Raw genomic sequence first — 17,823 nt, 5'->3', positions numbered from 1 at the left:
AATACATACACAGTTCCATTTTCCGTCTCTTAAACTAGCAAAGGAAAAAAAATATTGATACAATCCTGAAATACCACTTTCCTAAGGCAATCCCAGAATTTTGTGCCATGAACTTTACCTGAGATTGTGTTTGAATTTCGTGAACATCAACCTTGAGCGGGAATGGACTTCCTGGTGAAGCCCTGGAAGGAAACCAAGGCCTGCCCTCGGCCTCCAGCTCCTCCCTCTGATGCCAGTGCCAGACTTTGTTAACAGGACACAAGGCCATCTCTGTGCTCACTCAGAACTGCTTCTGCACCAACCATGGCCACGTTCGTAGGACTCAGCACCAAAGCCAAGTTGCCCATCGTGGGACTCGGCACCTGGAAGGTAAATATGCCAGGATTTGGAGACTTTCTCTTTGAATGATCCTCTGGCCATTTTCTCTTCTTTGTGGTCAGATGGGAAAGCCCTGATATCCAGAGGGTTTGGGGGAGGTGAGAGCTGAGCCCTGGGGTCAGGAGGAAGCTGCTGCAGCCAGGTGGAGGTTACTTTCCTTCTCAGGACTCAAACCTCAAAGGCTGTTTCCCTTCCAGCGATGAAGAGAGAGAGCCTCACTAGCAAGTATGAAAGTGAAAGCAGCTGTTATCCAGGGCAATTTCTCTAAATACTCCCTGGCTCTACGACATTTAAAGGAGCTTAATATTTTACAAAGTCTTAGTTTCACCACTGGATGGGTGGCTGAGAGGAGGGGAAGGAAGAAGGAGCTCAGAAAGTCCTGCCACACCTTGCTACTGACAGTGTGGTCCTTAGACCAGCAGCTTCAGCATCAGCTGGGAAGTCTGATAGGAATGCAGCCTCTCAGACCCAAATCCAGGCCTACTGGATCAGAATCGGAACTTTCACAAGATCCCACAGGTGATTCCCATGTACGTTAAAGTCTCAGAAGTCCTACTACCAGGAGGACAGTCCCAGCACGAGGAAGGAGCCTGAAATGGGAGTCTGGAGCCCAGGGTTCCGCCTTGCCTGTGCTAGTGTCAGCTGGTTCTTCCCTTATCTCAGTGCTCAGTGAAGCAGGTCCGTGAATGTCTTTCAGATAAATTGAAAATGTGTTTCCATCACCTTCTAACTCTACCTGCTTTTCCATTTCAGCCAATGATAGAATCACGTGAACTAGCTACTAGGAGGAATGTCTAATTCACTCTTCTCTTTTGTTCCTCATGGTTAATCTCTTTTCAGATGTGTGTTATTTCACAACAAAAGATGTTATAAAGATATTTTATGGAAGATCAAAACTATCCTGCTTCTTTTTAAAAATTGGTTGGCATGGCCAGTTTAGACCAAAATGTGGTATTTTGGATTCTGTTTCCATTTTTTTTACTTGAGGGGAAAAAAGAAGCTCTGTTCTCAGAAGATTTTGTATTTCTTCCTTTTCTGAAATATCATGATGCAATGGCTTGCACCTACTAACCCTTACAGTGTGTCATGCTCTGTGCTAAAAACTTTGCGTTCACTGTGGCTTTTAACACAACAGCCTCACAAGGCAGGGACTAGTGTTTCATTCCGTGGACAAGTTTCAAACGTATTATGTAAGTATTTGATCCTGGATTTATGCTGTCCTGACCATTTTACAACTTATCACTGCTTGGAGAACATTTCTGAAAGTTCCTCTGGGTTATCTTGGAGTCATTTATCAGCCTGGTCTTTAGAAAGGGTTGCTGCAGGAGCCATCTGTCACTCTCACACACCCGGATATATTTCTGGGCAGGAGGGTTATGTTGGATTAGGAAGAATCCAAGTTTGACTCTTAGTTTGGATAGGATACGAGGCCATAATCACACAATTTCTCCACTTTCCTCCCTTCTTTTGAAATGTTCCCCTAAGTGTGTTTTCTTCACTAATGTTCCCTGGAAACTGGATCCCCAGTGAGGCCTTGGGTTGGAGAGGCTGGGCCATGTAGTAGACCTGTTGGAGGTGGTCTGAGAATAAGAGCATATAACGGATTCCTGCAGGACCCGCAGAGGGGCACCCACAGCCTTGGACTATGTGCTGGTTTGAATGTATTATGTCCCCCAGAAAAAGCCATATTCTTTGATGCAATCTTGTGGAGCAGACATAATAGTGGGGATTAAGTTGGAACGTCTGGATTAGGTTGTTTGCATGGAGATGCGCCCCACCCAACTGTAGATGATAACTGATGGGTTATTCCCATGGAGGTGTGGCCCCACCCATTCAGAGTGGGTCTTGATCAGTGGAGCCATATAAACGTGCTGACTCAAAGAGACTGGACGGAGTGCAGCTGTGAGTGACGTTTTTAAAAGGAGCAAGCTTGCTAGAGAGGAACGTCCTGGGAGAAAGCCATTTTGAAACCAGAACTTTGGAGCAGACACCAGCCACATGCTTTCCCAGCTAACAGAGTTTTCCAGACGCCATTGGCCATCCTCCAGTGAAGGTACCCGATTGCTGAGGTGTTACCTTGGACGCTTTGTGGCCTTAAGACTGTAACTGTGTAGCGAAATAAACCCCCGTTTTATATAGCCTATCCATCTCTGGTGTTTTGCATTCTGCAGCATTAGCAAACTAGAACAGACTACTTGGCCTGTGTCCACATAGCCATATACCCATACTCTTATAGCCATGATGTCATCAACATGGCAATGCTATCAACATGTCATCAACATGTGATATCATCAACATGGTGATGTAAACAGCTACTGAAAACCTGTGACATCATAAACATGGCAATGTAAACAGCTACTGAAAGCCTCCCCTCAGAGACTCAGCAAAAAGAGGACAATTCTCACTCATTCAGAACTCTGAAGGAAGATAGAGTCTGGAGAAGGAACCCACAAATACTGAATTGAAGGAAGAAAAAATCATCAGAAACTTAAGGCCTCCTATTCCTGATAGGCCTTGTAACCAAGAGCTACCAATCTCTCCATCATCCAGGTTCATTCCTCTCCCCATAAGGTTGACACCCCTTTCAGAACTAAGTAGTTAAAATGGTCATTACCTAGATATTCCTGAAGATTGAGGGAAATATCAAATGAGAGGGAGGAGGTATAACTGAGAAATTAGGATTTAGCAAATGATTATGACTACTGAATCATTATATGGATGTTTGCTTTTAGTTGCTAATGTACTGGAATAGCCAGAAGGAAATACTTGAAATTGTTGAACTGTGATCCAGTAGCCTTGATCTTTGATAATGATTATATAACTATATAGCTTCCATCTTGTGATCCTGTGATTGTAGAAACCTTGTGATCAACACCACATCTATCCAGTGTATGAATAGATGTTATATAATAATGACAAGCATGAAAAAAAAAAATAATAATAGGTCATGAATATGGGGAAAAATACCTGTGTAAACTATGAACAATACTTACAGGACCACTTTAATAATCTATCATCAATTGTAACAAATGTAACTACAGTTGAAAAATAGAATTACAAAAAAAAAGCGTCAACATCAACTGTAACAAATTTTTCACACCAGTGCAAGTGAAGGTGGTGGGGTGGTGTATGGGAACCATGTATTTTGTATACCAATGTTCTGTAAACCCACAAATTCTCTAATAAAAAAATTTTTTAAAGAGCATTTGATGGACTTTTCCTTCTTTTCCTTTCAGTCTCCTCCAGGCAAAGTCAAAGAGGCTGTGAAGGCAGCGATTGACATAGGATATCGCCACATTGACTGTGCCTATGTCTACAGGAATGAAAACGAGGTTGGGGAAGCCATCCAGGAGAAGATCCAAGAGAAGGTTGTTAAACGGGAGGACCTCTTCATCGTTAGCAAGGTGCATGAGACTCATTTGGCAGGAGGACCTAACATCAGGGCAGGCTGAAGTATGTGGATTTGGTCGGCACCAAGAATCCTGTCAGTCTTTCCTACCAGTACACAAGTTCTTTCCCCCAGCCTTCCTCAGCTCTGCCTTTAGAGCACATTTGGATACAAATATAAGCGCACTCCAGACCCTCACTGCTGTGCAGAGATGCAGCTGCTGACCCTTCTTTGAGTTGATTTTCTCATAGTGGGGATGGCTCCACTGAGCAGAGCATTGCCCATGGCTTCCTCGTTGCCTGTCAGTGGGATTAAATCTGCTCAATGGCTGTTAAAGACTAAGGGTGCAATCAGGGTTAGTCCCAAAGCCTACTTTTCAGTACCATAGTCTCCATGGCTGTGGCCTTGAGATTTTCAACCAGGGTGTATTTTGGAAAACTCTGGATGCATTTTTTTTTTTGGTCACATATCAATTGTACTTTATTTCATTATACTAAAAGGTGGGTCTGTATAAACTGCATAGAGTCATCATTTGGGGTCCAATAGGCTTAGAGATTTAAGATTACTAAATAAGGACTATCTGCACCAGAAGTTCTAAGACTGCATGAAATTTAAAATTAAACTCAATTTTTTTCCCTCAGACAGCTTATATTCAAGGAGGGTAATACCGTGGGCAAACAAATATTGAATCAGTGGCCAATATAAAAGTCATATGAGACTGGTTAAGTGCTAGGAGAGCAATAAAAATAAATTGCCCTCAACACTTAAGAAATGTCAATGAGTGGCTGAGCCCTGGGTGCCTTACATAGCTGAGTCATGTATTAACCATTTATGTATATAGCCTGTCCCCATGTTAGACCAGGTTGTAAATCAAGTAACAGGGAGAACACACACTTTCTTTCCTAATATCTCATCATTGCCCTCTTGGCAGTTACCGTCCACCTTCTTTGAGAAATCCCGTGTGAGGGAAGCCTTCCAGAAGACCCTCAGAGACCTGAAACTGGACTACCTGGACATCTATCTTATTCACTTTCCACAGGGATTACAGGTTTGTGGTACTTGCCATCCCAATCTCTAGCTTAAGCAGATGCCAGAAAATACCAGTGTGCCAGGGCTGTGGCTGCACAGAAGCAGGAGGTCTTGCATTTCCCAACTGTGAAGTGCAGGGCCCCAGGAGGAGATGATGGGGCAGGGAGGGACTGGCCTGGAAGGGAGGCTGAGGCCACCTATAGCTGCTTAGATGACCAAGGGCCTGGGTTTCCTCTCAGTTATCTCTGTGGGAAATCCCGATTTCTGGCAGCCCAGGAAAGCTGTAGCTGCCATGTTGCTTTTGTTCTGATCCCATGCCAAGCACTCCCTCCTAGCAGAACTCTCAGAAACTTACTTAACCCTATCTCAGGGCTCTACCTTCTTGTAAACAAAAGCATAACTGCATATGGCTTCTGAGAAAACCCAAGTGTGTTCAAGCTGGAATGCCTGTAGAGAAAATGGTAGCTTTTGAAATTAAAATTAATCCAGCAGTTTCTAAAATATAATGATTTATATCATATAGGATACTGATATAGAAATTTTATTTAAATTCACATTCTTAAAGTGTATACTCCAGAGCTTGAAAAATGAACATGCAGATGTGTGTGTTTAGCATGAGGCAGGACCCTGGAACGTCATTTCACAGAATTTAAATGTCAGATGCAGAGTCCAGTTTAAACTTTTGTTTTCATTTACAGCCTGAGAAGGACCGGTACGCTCAAGATGAAAAAGGCAATGCTCTCCCTAGTAAAGCAACGTTCTTGGATGCCTGGGAGGTAGGTTCCAGCTTCTTCTGAATGTGCCAGGAGGGAAAACTTTCCTTCAGTAACCCAGGGGTTTCTACACTGGTGTGAAATGGCTTACGTACCTTATGCTGTTTAATTTCATCACCATCAAGCTATAGTACTTTTAAGTCCGTCCAAATTACCTTAGGCTTTGGTTCTGTCTGACAATATTTTTTTTTCCAAAAGCTAAGCCTGATTCCATAACTGGGAATGGAAATATAATGTACCTGAATCTGGAGGATACACAGGTTCTTCTCAAACCAAGGGAGAGGCTTTCAGAACAGGGGTTTTGACATGGGTTTGCACAGTAAATTAGCTGACGAACCCGGGGAAAGGTATTTAGCTCCTCTAAGCCTAGGTTTCCTCATCTCAAAAAAAAAAAAAAAGCATATCTTATAATAATAATATAGTACAACATGATTATTATATGATATGGTATGTTTTGATATGATATAATGTCACAGGAACTGTGATCATAAACTTCACTTAATCACCACTACCCAGAATGGCAGGTCCTGTTACTCCCTCCATTTACTAATGAGGAAAGTGAGACCTGTAGAGTATCTGGTAAGGATAATGCGAATATATGACGGGCATTATCTTCCGCAAGCAAATCAGTAAATATGCCTTCTAGCAACAGAAAGGCTGTTGAAATAGTGTAGGGAGAAAACTATCTGGATTTTTTAGGTGGGGTTTAAAGTCCATCCTGAAGGTCTCTGGGTTGTATATAAAAAGAAAAACCAAACAAAACCATAAGCCATAGTAAAGATCCTCTTCAGCATTGCCACTGGATCTGCTGAGCAAGCATAGGTCATTTTTTTTAGATTTTAATTCAGTTTTATTGAGATATATTCACATACCTTACAATCATCCACTGTACACAATCAGCTGTTCACAGTACCATCGTGTAGTTGTACATTCATCACCCCAATCTATTTTTGAACATTTTCCTTACACCAGAAAGAATCAGAATCAGAATAAGAAATAAAAATAAAAAAGAACACCCAAATCATCCCCCATATCCCACCCTATTTTTCATTTAGTTTTTTGTCCCCATTTTTCTACTCATCCATTCATACACTGGATAAAGGGAACGTGATCCACAAGGTTTTCACAGTCACACTGTGTTCTAGTTTGCTAATGCTGCCAGGATGCAAAACACCAGAGATGGATTGGCTTTTATAAAAGGGGGTTTGTTTTGTTACACAGTTACAGTCTTAAGGCCATAAAGTGTCCAAGGTGACACATCAGCAATTGGGTACCTTCACTGGAGGATGGCCAATGGTGTCCGGAAAACCTCTGTTAGCTGGGAAGGCACATGGTTGGTGTCTGCTCCAAAGTTCTGGTTTCAAAATGGCTTTCTCCCAGGATGTTCCTCTCTAGGCTGCAGTTCCTCAAAAATGTCACTCTTAGTTGCTCTTGGGGTGTTTGTCCTCTCTTAGCTTCTCTGGAGCAAACGTCTGCTTTCAATGGCCGTCTGCAAAATGGCTCTGTAAGCTGAAGCTCCTCTCTCAGTTCCAGTGCATTCTTCAAAGTGTCCCTCTTGGCTGTAGCAAGCTAGCTGCTTCTGTCTGAGCTTATATGGTGCTCCAGTAAACTCATTCAGACCCACCCTGAATGGGTGGGGCAACACCTCCATGGAAATTATCCAACCAAAGGTCTTGTCCACAGTTGACTGAATCACATCTCCATGGAAACACCCAAAGGATTCCAAAGTCTAATCAACAATAATATGTCTGCCCACAAAAGGTTGCATCAAGGATAATGGCATTTTGGGGGACATAATACATCGAACTGGCACTTCCACCCCCTGGACCCAAAAATGACATTATCTTTCCATATACTAAATACATTCATCCCACAATATCACAGAAACTTAAATCATTTCAGTAACAATAGTTAAGTATAAGATCCCATCAAAATCAATTATAGGCATGGTCACTCCTAAGGCATAATTCCCCTCTAGCTGTGGATCTGTGAACATAGAACAAGTTATGTGCTTCCAATACACAAAGCAGTGACAATCATAGGATAAACATTCCCATTGCCATAAGGAGAAACAGTAAGGAAAACAGGGTTAACAGGACCAAAACAGTTCCTAAAACCCGCAGACAAACTCAATTAGATTTCAAAATCTGAGAGTCATTAATAGAATGAGGTTGCATCCTTGGGGCTTGAGAGAGCGGGAGCCTAACCCTTCCTAAGGGCCTCTGCGGCAGTCCTTTCCTCTCCAAACCCTGGGGTGATTGTTCCAACATATCCACATATTGGGAAGACCACCTTCTCAGCCCCACCCTCCTCAAACATTGGGGCAGACACCCGGCTTCTCTTCCATCTCCAGAGCATACACTCAACCCCTCCAGAACAGTGGGGTGGTGGCCAGGCTCTCCCCAGTCCCCTGGGAATGTGCTCCACCCTCTTTGAGGCCTGAGGTGGCAACACCTTTCCTGAACATCGAGGGGAAGGCAGTGAGATCACCTGCCAAGGTGTCTTAGAGAGAGGGGGCCACATCTGAGCAACAAAGAGGTACTCAGGAGACTCGTAGGCACAATTATAAGCAGGTTTAGCCTCTCCTTAAGCATAGGTCATTTTGTAGTTAGGTTCTGCCAGTCAAAATTAGCAATATGAGAAAAGGAATGATCACTGCAATCAAAAGTCAAACTAAATAATAAATTATTTGAAATATGTCTCATGAGCAAGGGACCATAAATAGAATAAGTCAAACAATCTTGGGAAAATGTCATGATAACATTGATTTGTCATCTGTTGATATTAATTTTCTATGGTAAAATGTGACAGAACATCTGTATAAGATGTGAGCTTATACACAACCCAGGAAAGTCCTAGACAGGAGGGTTCAAATTTTGAAACAAAGCATGGTTTGTTTGGTTTTTAGGATATTTACATACTCTTTTGGTGTTAATGACCACATGAGCCATTATCAGGCTACATAATCTTAAATATTGTTTGATACATATATTCAGGAAAAGAAATTTATTACACCTGAATCTTCAAGCAAAGATATGACTTTGTCTTTGCTGGTAACAAAATTGTAGCCATAAAAAGAAAACTTAAACTTTGGAACTTAACTGTGGAAAAAGAGCACCATTTGTTTTCCTGCTTGGATAGCTTCCTGTTGGGAAACCATCCAGGTGTGATAGTTTCATGAGCATTATGATAGTTTATAGCATGACTCAAGTCAATTAGTGTCTTCTTTCTGTGAGTGGAAAATGGTGGAAAGATCCACAACATAGTCTAACATTTCAGCAGACTCACCCATTGCATTCAATTTGATAAGATGGCTTCTATCATTCATGTTATCTTGGTACAACATGACCTTTTAAATATCTTAGAAATTATTTCTTTGCAAGATGTGGAGACTAGCATATCTCCACTATTTGTTCCAAAAAAAACTTTTACCCTAGCTCTTATGATGGTATTAAATAGGGCAATTATGTCACTGTTCTCTGAAAGAAGTACCCTGATTTCCTCAGGGCTTTCTCTCTGAATGAATTTGTGAATGACTACTAAATAAAATATTTTAAATGCATGAAAAGATATTGATGGTCAAGGACACAGAAAGCCTAAGATGAAATTGGCAGGATTGAGTATGTCAACAGTGTACGTTTATTTGTGCCCACAACTAGTCCAATAGAAACCTTGTTGACTCTCCTGAAGCAAAGAAAAGGAAAAAAATTGGAAAGTCACAAAACCCCTTGTATTATCTCACTGTCCAACTCGAGTTCAAGGGGCCTTTTGATCACATCAATTCTAAATTCTTCAGCACACTTTGAAGACATTCATCATCCTACCCTGGTGCTTCTCATCTTTGGCTGTACTTTAAAATTGCCTGGGGAGTTTAAGAATCCCAATACCTAGGCCACATCCTGGACTGTTTCAGTAAGAGACTCTTGGGGTGGAACCCAGGCAGCAGTATTTTTTAAAGCGCTCAGCTGGTTCCAAAGTGGAGCCAAGTTTGAGATCCACTGGAGTCAGTCCCCTGAACACCTCCTGCCTGTCCCCCAACTGCACTTATTTTTTCTCTTTTACTCCAAGTTGTTTTTCAAGGCCCTATGCAAATTCCATCATGCAGCTTCCTCTGACCAAGGCAGCCTGCATTAATCTTCTTTTCCCTGACCTCGATGGTTTCTCAGTGCTATGCCAATGCCAAACTTATGAAGCAACCTCAGAGTCATGGCTAACTGTTTTACAGAAGGGAAGCCTAGCACTTTAATTGAACAGTGTGGTTACTGAAAGAAGGAAGCACATTGTACTCTGTTACAGCTCTACAATTCTTGGGTGGGATCTGGACATTATAATAAATGAATAATTAGTACATGCTGAGTTTAGATTGTTGCCAACATACATGGTGTCTTTGGGCAAAATTTTTCTTTAGAAAAACTGTACTTAAAGTAAAAAAATTATTTAAAAATTTCCCCTTCCTTAGGCCTTTAGAGCATCTGCAATAATGGAGCCTGGCTGCTAAGTGGGCAGTGGGCCACACTGCAGCTCCACAGAACCCCTTGGCTAAGTGTCCTCACCAGGCATAATCTACATGACTTTACCCAGTAGGCATGATATTATTGCAAACCAAACTGTGGGTGGTGGGGGAGAGAGTGACCCAGAACCCAGAGAAGCAATGCTTCCCCTTATGTACACTCTTCCCAGGCTGACCCAGGTCCCCACATTTAGGCGATGAGATACAAAAGCACAAAACATTCAACATTTATTCTTAGTTACATTTGGCCTGGACAAAGGTGGTAGGGCTGGAACCAACCCTGGATAGGCACTGTTGGACTTGACTGAAATTTCTTTTTAATGCTTCAGCTCACCTTTCTGTGCCAAATCTTTCCCAGTTTCTCCTTCGCAGATACAATTAAGCCAAGCCAGGTTACTTATAGTCCCCTTGTACTGCCTGATGGATATTCCATTTTACGACAGGTCATGGAAGAGCTGGTGGATGAGGGACTGGTGAAAGTCATTGGGATCTCCAATTTCAACCACTTCCAAATTGAAAGGCTCTTGAACAAACCTGGACTGAAACATAAACCAGTGACTAACCAGGTAAATTCTGTTCAGTAAATAGTGAGGGGAATGTTACCCTGTTACTTCCTAACAATCAAAGGCAAGGTGAATTTTACGTAGTCTCACCTCAGGACAAAGTGTGTTTGAAGAAGTGTGAGATGGGTTTCAGGTTCTGCCTTGCAGTAGTCTGTGTTTGGCCTTTACCTGGCTGTGTGTGTGTGTGTGTGTGTGTGTGTGTGTGTGTGTGTTTATAGAGCTCCAGATGAGCAACTCAAAAGTCAGGTCAAGTTAGCTAGTGATGGGAACTGTTTGCTTTTGCAGATCGAGTGTCACCCCTACCTCACGCAGGAGAAGCTGATCCAGTACTGCCACTCCAAGGGCATCACAGTCACTGCCTACAGCCCCCTGGGTTCTCCAGATAGACCTTGGTGAGATTTCTTTCCTTGCTGCCCTTAACAAAATTTTTAATGGTTGGTTATTGTTGATATGAGACCATAAGCCATTGGAAAAAAATTGCATTTAGGACAAATATTTAGACAGCTAAATGAGATTACAGTGAGAAAAAATGGGATTTTCTTCATAATGACATTTCTGAATCTCTGGGAATACTCAAGCTCAGGCACTCAGAGTTGGACGAGCCTTTTCAAAAGGCCAGGATTCAGACCCGATGGGTGGGCTCAATAATAATATACAAAGTTTTGGGGTGCTCTTTCCCTGTCTCCCAAGTGGAGAAGGCTGTGATGATCACTCTTAGAACCATCTTTAGGGATGTTCATCCGCATGAGGTCACCATGGTCATTATTCACACCAGCCATGTTTCTGCCTCTAGGGCCAAGCCGGGGGACCCTTCACTCCTGGAGGATCCCAAGATTAAGGAGATTGCTGCAAAGCACAAGAAAACCTCAGCCCAGGTACAAAGTTTATTGGTTTTTTCTCCCAGCAACACAGAGCCTTGAGGGTCATTCTTTGTATTATAGTCCTTCAACTCTTTAAGGAAGAAGAAAAGAGATGAAGCCCAGTAAAGCCCTTTCAAGGAAGTCCTGTTTGAAACTCCTAGAAATACAATAGTTATCATCGAAAGAAGAATCACATCTGTCTAATAGCTTCCTGTTAAGCCCTATAGTCCAGTGACAACACATGGCTTTTGGAACTAGAGGGTTCTGGGTTCAGTACCAGCTGTACCACTTACTCCTTTTGATCTCAGATCCTGATCCAGGCCGGTTTCCTTATTTCTCAATAGGAAAATCAAAGTATCTACTGTATAGGGTTGTTGTGTGCATCAAGGGAAATATTCAAGCAGGTGGCACAAACGTATCTCATAGTTATGAAATTTTCAGACAATATTAACTGTTAAAACTAAAGGCACAGTGAGCTGCACAAAGATATTATATTGTTCCTGTCAGTGGAAGGGGGTTTTCCGTATGGAAAAGTAGGAACATTATGTTCCTTTATGCCCAGGTTCTGATCCGGTTCCACATCCAGAGGAACATAGCCGTGATCCCCAAGTCTGTGACACCCCAACGCATTGCAGAGAACTTTCAGGTAAGATTCAGGTGGGCCCTGGTTTTCCATTGGAGGACAAGGGGGAGAGTCGCCTCACCAGGCTTCTCATCCCTTCTCTGCAGTGATTGTGGGATCCCCTCATCCTTTCCCACCACCCTGTCATCTCTCAGGCCAAGGAGCTGACCTCAATTAAGGGCTGAGCTGGATTAACCCATAGGCCAGAGACGTGCTGGGCAGTGGCCTGTGGTGCCCGGTCAGTCTGAGCACAGTGTCTCACACTTAGTGAGGAGTTGCTTGGTTGCCCCTGAGCTATTAGATCACGGGCCACTCACAGGAACGGACTGTCCTGGCCTAAACAGGGTATGGACAACACCTAAAACACTTTTCCTCTGGAAGAACCTGTATGTCCACCAGAATGCACAGACACTGCGCACACCTGGAGTTTAATGCCTAGCGTCCTGGTCTCCCTACCCTTTGAACATAAAACCCCAAAACTATTGCAGTCTTTTAGTATGACATAATTTATAGCAAATTTCAGTGGACATAATGGGGAAATTCGTGCTGTCAATGTGAGATCACTCCTGACTAGAATAGGTGACAGCACACCAGAAATTGGCTTGCTGATGATGTTTTATAATTCTCTTGATTCCAGGTCTTTGACTTTAAATTGAGTGATGAGGAGATGGCGACCATACTCAGCTTGAACAGAAACTGGAGGATCTGTGTCATGGAACAGTAAGTGGCCCTGGGTGAAAGCAACTGGGACAATTGACAAGATGTTTTCCTAACTGGTATTGGGCTAGCTGGAAGGATTGGAAGTGAGCTGGGACTACTTTTGTCTTCAAATAATATTATCTGGCAGTTTTGAACATTAAATTGGAATACATGGGAGAGAATCATTATGAGGAAAGATGTAGCCTTAATTGCTACTATCTGGATTTAAAGCTAGGATTTTTGGAGAGAACATGCCACTAGGTAGGATGCAGAAACATTCATTCATTCAACAACAATTTGATGAACACTTATTATGTGTCAGGAACTTTCTAGGTGCTTGAGATATCATACTGTAAAAAGTTCCTGCCTCCAAGGGCTTATATTCTACCGAGGGGAACAGAAACTCAAAATAAATAAAAATATTTATTTTTTATGTAAAATTAAAAAAATTATTTTTTATGTAAAATAAAAAAGTATTATTTATGTAAAAGAAAAAATATCTATTTTTATATAAAGTAAAAAATATTTATTTTTTACATATAGCAAAATAAAGTATGGTAAAGGGGATAGGAAGTGGTGGGTGGAAGTTGGATTGATACTTTATACAGGGTGAGTTGGGGATGCTTGGCTGATAAGGTGACATTTAAGCAGAAACTTGAAAGTGAGGGAGCAAGCCCTGTTGATATCAGGGGGATCGTTTAAGGAACAGCAAGGAGGTTAGTGAGGCCGGAACAGAGTGAGTGAGGGAAAGAGTGGGGAGAAGTGAGGTCAGGGAGAAGGGGCTCAGTGTCATGTAGATCATGGGAAGGGCTTGTCTTTGAGCTACAAGTGACCTGGGATCCACAGGAGGAATTTGAGTAGAGAGGTGGCATGAGGTGACTATGTTTTAAAAGAACCTTGACATTTGTGTTGAGAAACTATAAAGAGACTATTGCAATAATACAGCAAGAAAAAAACCATCAATTAGACTTGGCAATGGTGGTGGAAGAGATGATGCATGATCAGATTCTGGATATATTTGAAAAGTAGAGCCAGTTATATTTACTTACAAACTAGATGCAAGAAAAAGAGAGGAATCAAAGATGGCTACGTGTGTGTGTGTGTGTGTGTGTGTGTGTGTGTGTGTGTGTGTGTGTGTGTTTTCCTCTTAGTAACATAAGAATTGAAGTACCATTTGGGGGAAGAAATTAGGAATTTTAGTTGGGACATGTTTTTGATGCTTTGAGACAAATAAGTGAAGATGTCAAATAGGCAATTGGATATATAAATGTAAAGGTAGTAGGAAAGGTCTTGGCTACAGATAAAAATTTGGTAGTCAGTAGCTATGGATGGTATTTAAAGCCACAAGACTGTATAAAGAGGTTTCCAGGAGAATGAGTTTACAAAGAATAGTAAAATTAGACAAAGCTTTCCCTGAATAGATTTTCTTTGTTAGTTGTAGGATTCTTTCTTAATCCAATGCCTCTTATGGGAGGAGGACGGTAACTTTCTTAAATTATTTAAATCTTTTAAAAGCATCTGAGAAGAATTCATTCTTGCTAGGGAATCATTCTAAATTATCTCTTTTCCATCAATACTTTCTGGCTCCCTCATGATGGATCTGGTTTCAAATGATTAAATATATCAAAGATACTCATGGCATTTGTGACTGCCAGATCCCAATTCAATGACTCTCTGAGTTTCTTACACTGTATTTAAAGTTAAAGCATGAATTCTCAATTTTTAAAAAGTTTTTGAATATCTCAATCATTGCTCTCATGTCATGATATCCCATATCCATCCTGCCCACTCCCAGTATCATGTGGCAGCCTCTGCCCGTCTGACAATGGCTTGCTTGTATGGGAGGGCAACAAAGTAGGAGACGCTTAGGATGAAAAGAAATGGTGATCATAAAATATGACCCTCCGCAGTCTACCCTGCCTCTCCTTCTCCAAGTAGGATTTCCAGTGGAAGCAAGAGAAAAGGTATACTCAGTAGTGAGTTACCTGGCTATAGATCCTAGATTCACCACTTATTTATTAACTGTGTTCCCTTGTGTAAATTTCCAAAGTTTCCTAATTGTCTTCTTTGTCTACAAAATAGGGATGATGGTCCTAGTTATAGCTAACATCTATTGAATGTTAGCTTAGCATGGGCCAAGAATTTTAAGCACTTTGCATATATTATTATGTCATTTAATACTCACAACCACCCCAAATGTTCAGTTCTGTTGTTATTCTCCACATTGCAGTGTTGGGACACATCATCAAAATAACAGTTGTAAATCACTTAACATAGTGCTTGGGCCCAGGCTTATGATTAGCTATTTATTGAGTTTCTTCTGGAACCCTGGTCATTGCTTGCCTACCCTCCTTCCTAGTACACCCCTCACATAAGTTTGAGGGAAGGTCCAGATATGGATCCCTTCTTGCATTCTCAAAGAAACTTGACAGGAGCCGGAAGAGGGTCGCTAAGAGACCGTGTAAATCATGGAATGTACCAGAGAAGAATGTCATTTAAACCAGTATTTTCCTTTGTAGAACATAATCTTTTCTATACTTCTTTTCTCTGCAGAGTCTCTCATTTGGAGGATTATCCCTTCAATGCAGAATATTGAAGCTGAATCTCCAGATGCAATTATCAAGTGGAGTCTCTCTCTTCACTTTACTGACATGTACCTCCCTCTATCTGCATCCAATTTTAGCCAGGCTTTTCTGAAATCATACTGAATGTGGTCCCGCTGTATGTTAGAATCTGGTATAGTTTCCGAACCAGTTTGTTCAACCTGGGTCAGTTCATCATTGGGAAATAAGACTCCAAAAACAAATAGAAATTTTTTTCACTTATTTGATCTTGTTTATTAAACACTGGAAACTTTTCTACCTCTGAGAATACAAAAAAAAAAAAGTGTAAAGAATAACAATATTTATTGAGAGTTTACTATACTGCCACCATGTTTGAAGTGGTTTTTGTATGTGTTAAATCGTTGACTCTTTGTGACAACACCTTTCTGGTAGGTACTCTTATTCTTCACTTTTACAGAAGAGAAAACTAAGATATGGGGTGGAGGGCAGGTAACTTGCTCAAGGCCACACAAGTAGTGGGTGGCAGGGCCATAGATTCAAAGGCAGGCAGGCTCTGGGAGAGCTCATGCTGATTTGCCTCCTTCTCCTCCCATGTCCTCCCTTGGTAGCATCCCTCCTTACCTCTCCCTATTATTTCCCTATCTCTCCCTCTCTCCCAGGCTGTCCTAATATGTCATTATGCCTAAGGAGTCAACTCCAGTGGTGGCAGGCTCTGTAAGATACCCAAGGGAGCTGCTGTTCATTGAGCGAACAGTGTTAACGGTATCTCTGGGAGTGGGAATGGGCCTGGAGCAGAAACTGAACAAGGAGAATGTTTGCTATTGCCATTAATCTGGAAAATTAATTCCTTTTTTCTATAATAATGTCTTGTTTTGAAATTTTCCCAATATATAGCAATGTATACACAATAACACAATAAGCATTTGGTTACCCACCTTAAAATATAATAAATGCTATCATTGTGCCTTATTTGCTTCCAATCATTTTTTAAAAATTCTTAAAGTAATAAATGCTTACTAATATAGTTGAGAACCACTTTGTACCTCCCCACCCCATTCTTCTGACTCCCTCCCTAGAGGTAAAGCCCATCCTCTAGTCCCTTATCCTTCCTGTGATGGTCATTTACCTATTTACTCTAATAGCCATTTGCTGTCCTTACCCTGCTCTCTCCTGCAGGGTAGGGGTCTACAGACTACATTTAACAGGCTTCCTAGCAAGATAATTTCAGGCTTGGTTTGTTCAACTGATGTACTATTTGAAAATTGGAGGTGGGAGTGAAGGAGAAGACACATATTTCTTACCCGCCTCTCTTAACCTTGAGTGGCATTTCCAAACAGGTACCATTTCCTTTGTGGTGCTGGTTCTTGCAAATCTCCTCCTTGCTTCTACTTCTAAACTAATAATGCAATATGGATTTAGGGAACACCACTTCCTGTTTATGTCCTTCCACCCTAGAGGTAGTAGTCAATTCCTGATGCTGCCAGTCTCTGAGGTGCCTCACTTTCTCCTGTTAGGTATACCGGCTCTTCCAATACCTGTGTGTTCAAAGATTCTGCATAATCAATTATGTGTATTAATTATCAAACATTCACAACTTAGAGTCTACCAAGATAGTGGCATATGATATTCTAGGGTCCTTCAGACCACAGAATCCTTGAACAACTTAGAAGAAAGGGCAGAACCCTCTTTCTCAGAGTTCCGGAAAACAGAGGGTTGCAGGAACAGAGTGAGCTCTAAAATTAGAAAACATGGTGTAAAAAGAGCTTGGAGAAGCTCCTGGTGCCCTTGCTGGTCCCTTGCCAATCTCTTCCCCAGCATGGTGTAGCCTTGGCCTGTGCTCACATTATGGGTAACTGGCCCTGTTCCAGAGGGACCAGTGTAACCTCTATGTGCAAACTGAGGTGCTTATATGTTGGTGACAGTCTGCAAGCCTAGAGGACTGAACCAGGAAACTCATCTCTGGCTTATCTTCCCAGAACTTTCCCTGCAGGCAGAAGTAGCTGGGAGGGTTATACTAAAATCCAAAAAATAAACTAAGTCAAAAACTGTGTCAAGGGACAAAGAAGGACATTATATACTGATAAAGGGATCAATTCAACAAGAAGATGTAATAGTTATAAATATATATGCCTTGTGCTGGTTTGAAGCTGTTACAGACCCCAGAAGAGTCATGATATTTTAATCCAGTCTTGTTGGGTGGGAACTTTTGACTGAATATTTCCATGGAGATGTGACCCTGGCCATTCAGGGTGGGTCTTAAATAGGTCACTGAAGTCATTTAAGAGAGCGCATGGAGAGAAGGAGCTCAGGGAAGCTGAGACAGACATTTTGGAGAGTAGTTAAGATATGTGATCCAGAGTTTGCCCCACATAAGAAGCTAAGGGATTACAGCCAGAAGCTTACAGAGAAACACCCTAGGAAAACAAGCAAGGATGCA

The 17,823-nt window shown here is 41.7% G+C and overlaps 1 protein-coding gene across 2 annotated transcripts; it reads left to right on the top strand.

Moving 5' to 3' along the window:
* The first annotated feature begins 240 nt into the window (after positions 1 to 240).
* Positions 241 to 16,355, top strand: LOC119534082 (aldo-keto reductase family 1 member B10-like). 2 transcript variants are annotated; one of them, XM_037836124.1, is made up of 10 exons: positions 241 to 369; positions 3,615 to 3,782; positions 4,698 to 4,814; positions 5,494 to 5,571; positions 10,522 to 10,644; positions 10,927 to 11,033; positions 11,435 to 11,516; positions 12,064 to 12,147; positions 12,761 to 12,843; positions 15,376 to 16,355. In XM_037836124.1, exons 1-10 carry the CDS (start codon positions 304 to 306, stop codon positions 15,416 to 15,418), a joined length of 951 nt encoding a protein of 316 aa, XP_037692052.1. In that variant the 5' UTR covers positions 241 to 303; the 3' UTR covers positions 15,419 to 16,355. The 2 variants fall into 2 exon arrangements, with proteins under 2 accessions (XP_037692052.1, XP_037692053.1); XM_037836125.1 differs by lacking the exon at positions 3,615 to 3,782 and having other exon boundaries at positions 244 to 369.
* Positions 16,356 to 17,823: the final 1,468 nt, after the last annotated feature.

This window comes from Choloepus didactylus, chromosome 5 (genome assembly GCF_015220235.1).
Source record: "Choloepus didactylus isolate mChoDid1 chromosome 5, mChoDid1.pri, whole genome shotgun sequence".
In the NCBI taxonomy this organism is placed as follows: domain Eukaryota; kingdom Metazoa; phylum Chordata; class Mammalia; order Pilosa; family Megalonychidae; genus Choloepus; species Choloepus didactylus.
Note: the sequence above shows the minus strand (reverse complement) of the source record. Positions and strands in the feature narration are given on the sequence as shown.